Here is a 5470-nt window from a genome sequence, read left to right as displayed (position 1 = left end):
CGTCCTGCAGTGTAATCATGGAACATAAACGCATCGACAAACACTTCCTGTCTGCAAAACATGTGAGGAGAGCTGCAGACCAGGGACAATCCAGAAACGGTCATGAATGTCAGTTTAGAAGCTATCAAAGTTCTCAAATAAAGCACCTTCTGAGAATGTCAATGTTTGTTGGGAATTATCTAAAAATCAACTTAATGATTGATTTTCCTCTTACCGTATCCAGACAGTATGGATGGTTGTTAAAAGAAGAGCGATGAAAAGAATTTAAATGTCTCCACATGGCAGACCCTCTTGAAACCAAAACTTGGAGCGGTCTCTACAATCCGTTCAGACCTTGTTGCCCAAAGACGACAAAGTAGGTGAACCGTTCTTTGCATCAGCGCAAAGAATCGAAGACTTTGGAGCTTTTGACCCTAACCCTGTTTAATCTAAGAGTTTTATGAGTGAAGTAGCTGCAGAGGTGCGTTTGACTGATCCTCCAGCTGTAGAAAATCCATTCAGTTGAATCTTTTTGAAGGACTTTGACGGCAAATTGTACCAATTGTTTCCCTCTGGGGCGTTCGGTTTCTTGTCAATATCAGTTTTATTTATTTATTTATTTATTTCTGTAGCACGTTTTTAGGTCAACAGGTTTGACCCAAAGGCTTTATGAGTTGGTGGACCAACAAAGAGCAGGAACTTTGACGACGACTTGTGCAGGTTTTTCTTATAAAAATAATATATTTTTCACTGTATCGATGCCTCACGTGTGTGGATGGCTCCAAATCACCACTGAGACCTCCGTTTTGGGTCAGTCTTTGGGAAACGGATGATTTGTAAAGCTTATTTCTGATCATAAGCTGACGATTTTGCTGATTTTTAGCAGAACATTTTGTACTTTTAACGAGATGATGACCGAACAGAAAGGTTATTTCTCTGTTTAATAATTCAAGGAGACATAGGTCACGTGATTCTCTGTCGTTTTTGGAAATATCCTTGAACTTATTTGTTAAAATCGACTTTTTTTTTCCTGTTTCGCTCAGCCTGTGAACAACGCAGATTTCATCATTCCTGTGGAAATCGATGGAACAGTGCATCAGGTAACGCTGGCCGCCTCGTGTTTGTCTGAGTGTGCGAGGGGGTTTCGGGATGGCTGCTCGGAGTCGGATGACATCCCTATGGCTCCGGGCCTGATTCAAGTAATCCAGGATAGGTTTGTTCAGACAAGCACAGCCTGTTCCGGATGACTTGGTTCAGGAACGCTGCCCTCAGACGCCAACACAGCAAGAAGAAGAAAAAAGCCCAACAAGGAATCTCAATGAGCCAAATGTTTTTATTTCTGTGATTTATGCTACCGATCTTGAAATGTAGCTTCCTTTTAGCGCATCTGGCGTGTCTGAAACTGCCCTGTAACGTTCGCAGAGGATCGATGATTCAATGCGTGCATGAATTCGGCTCGTCTTTGCGTTTCCTGAGGAGCGAGGCGTAAAGATTCCCGTGTGTTCCAGGTGTACGTCCTGAAGCGGCCGCACGTCGACGAGTTCCTGAAGAGGATGGGAGAGCTGTTCGAGTGCGTCCTGTTTACTGCCAGTTTAGCAAAGGTAACGATGAGCCGAGACGGTGCCGAGCGACGTCCAGCCCTCGACAAAAGTGTGTTTGAAGTCCAGATGTTTTTGGTGTTTTAACATCTGAAATGATATCAAACAGGAACAGGAAACCTTTCTGGTGACAGACTCTACGACTGCGTTGCATCACCTCTGTTTCGTAACTCGAGCAAATATTGCGAGGAAGCAGTCATGTTTTTCTCTTCCAGAGCATGTAAAATATTTGCAAACGATTAATTTTTTTTTCTTGAAATGGGTTCAGATTGCAGCCAGTAAAACCCACATCTGTCAGAGCAGAACAAAGAGCTGTGTCTGCAGGAAAGCATACATCACAGGAAACGGGTTTAAAAAATAAAAATTGGAGAAGTTTAATTCTCTGAAAATGGTCACAAAGCGTCTCTGTGATATTTTTATATTGGCTGCTCACAACCACTCAGAAATCAGACGGCTGCTGAAAATTTGACCCTTTTTTTTTTGGGTCACAATTTTAAATTTCCAAATGGTCTCCAACGGTCGCAGCTCAGTGAGATCCCTGGAAACTGCAGGTGGAGTGAGAGCTGACAACATGAAGTGCAAACTAAAGCTGGTTTTAGTTTAATAAAGATGCTGTCACTGTAAAAAGTGCAACTTTTTTATACCTTCTGCTGTTTTATGGATCAAAACGTCGTAAAAAAACTCACATTAACAACAACACATGTCAAAAAATGAGCCAAAATGATTGAGTTATGGAACATCGTTTTGTAGAACTCACATGAAGTAATCGTCTGGAAGACTGGGTCAGCCTCTCTGCATCATTTTGCAGGATTTTTAGCCCACTCTTCTTTATAACATTGGTTTAATTCATTCAGGTTTGTTTCTGCAGCTTTTCAGTCAGGTTTACCTTTCTGTTTCTGTTTAATCCTTTGGCTGCAAAACGAGCCCATATCATTATCCCACCACCACCGTGCTTGGCAGTTGGTGTGGAGTGTTTGTGCTGCAGCTGTGTGTTTTTTTTTGGGGGGGGGGTTTGGCGAACGCCTTCGGTTTGTTCAGATGCTGAGTCTGATTTGTCCCCCGCGGCAGTACGCGGACCCCGTCTCCGATCTCCTGGACAAGTGGGGCGCGTTCCGGAACCGCCTCTTCAGGGAGTCCTGCGTCTTCCACCGAGGCAACTACGTCAAGGACCTGAGCCGCCTGGGCCGGGATCTCAACAAGGTCATCATCGTGGACAACTCCCCTGCCTCCTACATCTTCCACCCCGACAACGCTGTGAGTGTTGGAGCTCAGAACGGGTTGTTGTTGTTGGCGTGGTCCCTGAAACGCTGCCGTTTGTTTTGTTGTTTTTTGATCCAGGTGCCCGTGGCCTCGTGGTTCGACGACATGTCCGACACGGAGCTGCTGGACCTCATCCCGTTCTTCGAGAGGCTGAGCAAAGTGGACAACGTCTACACGGTCCTCAAGCAGCCGGGGCCTGCGAGCTAACGCCGCTGGACTCGTCTCCTCAGCCCCGAACAAATCGGCGTTCGACAGTAAAGAGAAGAAAAAAAAACAAAACAAAAACGGAAAAGCACACACCAGCCAGGCCCTGGCTCCGGCTATCACTGCCCACCAGAACACAGGCTGCTTCACAGCGGACAGAGCCTCCACCCTCCCAGGATCAAACCAACCTTTTATTTGGACCTGCTGCTCGAAGCTGGTCTGACAAGAACCAGCTGACGTGAGTGAACGGCTGAAAGGATGAACGTTTGAAGACATCTCTGCAGAGGTCAGTGGCCATGAACCCCTTGGACGCAGCTCGGGACGTGGATCTCTTCGTGGTCTGGGCCTAGGAACTGATTTTTTTGGGAAGGTTTACGTGCAGACGCGTTTGATCGGTCTCTGAAACTGCGGGCATGTGCTGCGGGTCCTTAATGTCTTTTTAAACACTTTGTGTAATTACGCCCTCGGTTTGTCTGGAGTCCAAACCACGTGATCCCTAAATGCCATTTTAGAGTTTTTTTTTTAATTTGATCAAGTATTTTTGAAAAATCATGACAGTGTTATGGATAAGTCTAATTATAAGAATAAATAAGTTACAGCTTGGGCTGTAATCAAGTTATTAAAAAAACAGAAATGATTGGACAGCACTTTACATGTTTGATGTGTAGCCTATAATACAAGGACCCTTTTACAGACAACAGAATGATATATTTCTTATATTTTTACAATCAATCCACCAGGATTGAGTTCGAGAAGCCAAGCCCCACGACTCGAGCGTCCTCCCCGATAACCTGATGCTAATTTGTTGGTATGAAAGCGCCTGAAGGAAGGAGCAGCTCTGAGGTCGGAGGGTTTTTAAAGCCACGATGCAACAACATGCTCGCACTTTCCTGTCAGTAAATGTCCAGCTGACTCCAGAGTTAAAGATGGACGGGATCAGTCGCTGTTAACGGTGGCGTCAGAAGGGCGGGACTTGTTCCTCACAAATCTTGAACTCTGAGAGGCTGTAATCGAATGATAGCTTTTCGGTTTGGATATTTTCCTCCCTAAGCGGTACTCGTAGGTTCTGTCTGGATTTGTCTGGTTCCGTTCAGGTGAGATTTAAGGTTAAAATCCACCTTCAACACTATTAATAAACATACGTCTCTAGTGTTTTTTTGTTACTTGGCTTTTTTTTTTTTTTTTTTTTTGGACATAAATGATGTAGTTTTAACTTCATATTATAGCTCAGCCAGAGTAACATTTAAAAGATCCGAAACCGATAAATATCGATTTCTGAATATGTGCATATTGTTGAATATCGCGAAACCCAAATATATTTTTCTATTATTCGATTTATTGGACTCTTTTGATCAGGATATTCATATCATGATATTGATAAGTTTTTAAATTTTTTTAATATTACCACAGAAGATGATTTTTGACGATTTAAAACCTAGCAGGATTCCACACCTTATGGCCCGAGGCATTCTGGGAAATGTAGGAAACGACTGTTATCGCGTTAAAAGACGTGTGAGACGATTTAAAGCTGGATTTTCTTCTTTGTTTTTTTTATTTTGTAATCGCATCTTCAGTTTTTTAACTTTTTTCTCCTATTCGTAAAGTTTGATGGGAGATTAAAGCGACGTGGTTTCGAACAGCCGTGTTTTGTCTCTCTTATTCGCGATTCGACAATGTCTTGTGTTGACACTGATGAATGAAAACGGTGGGTTTGACTTTCGATGGAGCAGGGAAGACTTTTAAATCCACCCTTTTTAAGAGCTATTGCATTATTTTTATATGTTAAACAAACTGTTGTCAATCAAATTAGCATTTTGTTGTTGAATAATACTGTTTTATTCTCCTTTTTTTGCCCAAGAGTGGTCCTCTGATACAATTATTTATAGTTTGTTTTCCAATCTGAAATGACATTCTTGCTGTTTTTGTGCAAGAACTGGTTGGATACCTCGTATATTAGTAGTTAGGATCCAAACCACCAGCAAAAACAACTAAAATAACAAAAAAACACATTAAGTATCTGACTGTTGTAGGCACATAACAGGGTAATTGTTTTACAATTTATGTTTTGTGTAAGCTATCAACACGTCTTGGTTCAATTTGCCGTTTTAAATTCATTGGCAGAAGAAAAGTATTTATAGGAACGTTGAGTCATTTTGTCATCTGATTACATTTATAACAAGTATTGTGTCACTGTGTGGGGCCCATTCGCTGATACTGTACTTCTTACACATTAATAGATTTGTATATGTTGTTTTGCACAGTAATAAAGCAAACAAATTTCATTAATATATGGAATATTCATTTTACTGTACTCATGATTCAATAGATGTAACCTAATTTTTGCCTTCTGTTGTTTTATCATACCAAATGATGTATGTATGTAATAATTTCATTTTCTTCTCCCCATAAATGCTAAATGACGGTCCCAG

The 5470-nt window shown here is 42.0% G+C and overlaps 1 protein-coding gene across 1 annotated transcript in view; it reads left to right on the top strand.

Moving 5' to 3' along the window:
• ctdsp1 (CTD (carboxy-terminal domain, RNA polymerase II, polypeptide A) small phosphatase 1) overlaps positions 1 to 5470 on the top strand; it is a 15656-nt gene extending 10186 nt beyond the window's left edge. Inside the window, exons 4-7 of the mRNA XM_017426935.3 lie at positions 1023 to 1079; positions 1488 to 1580; positions 2646 to 2831; positions 2916 to 5470. Of these exons, the coding sequence (XP_017282424.1) occupies positions 1023 to 1079; positions 1488 to 1580; positions 2646 to 2831; positions 2916 to 3044 (465 nt within the window). The 3' untranslated portion in view covers positions 3045 to 5470. The remainder of the gene's footprint in view (positions 1 to 1022; positions 1080 to 1487; positions 1581 to 2645; positions 2832 to 2915) is intronic.

The sequence above is a fragment of the Kryptolebias marmoratus genome, linkage group LG23 (assembly GCF_001649575.2).
Source record: "Kryptolebias marmoratus isolate JLee-2015 linkage group LG23, ASM164957v2, whole genome shotgun sequence".
Lineage (NCBI taxonomy): Eukaryota > Metazoa > Chordata > Actinopteri > Cyprinodontiformes > Rivulidae > Kryptolebias > Kryptolebias marmoratus.
Note: the sequence above shows the minus strand (reverse complement) of the source record. Positions and strands in the feature narration are given on the sequence as shown.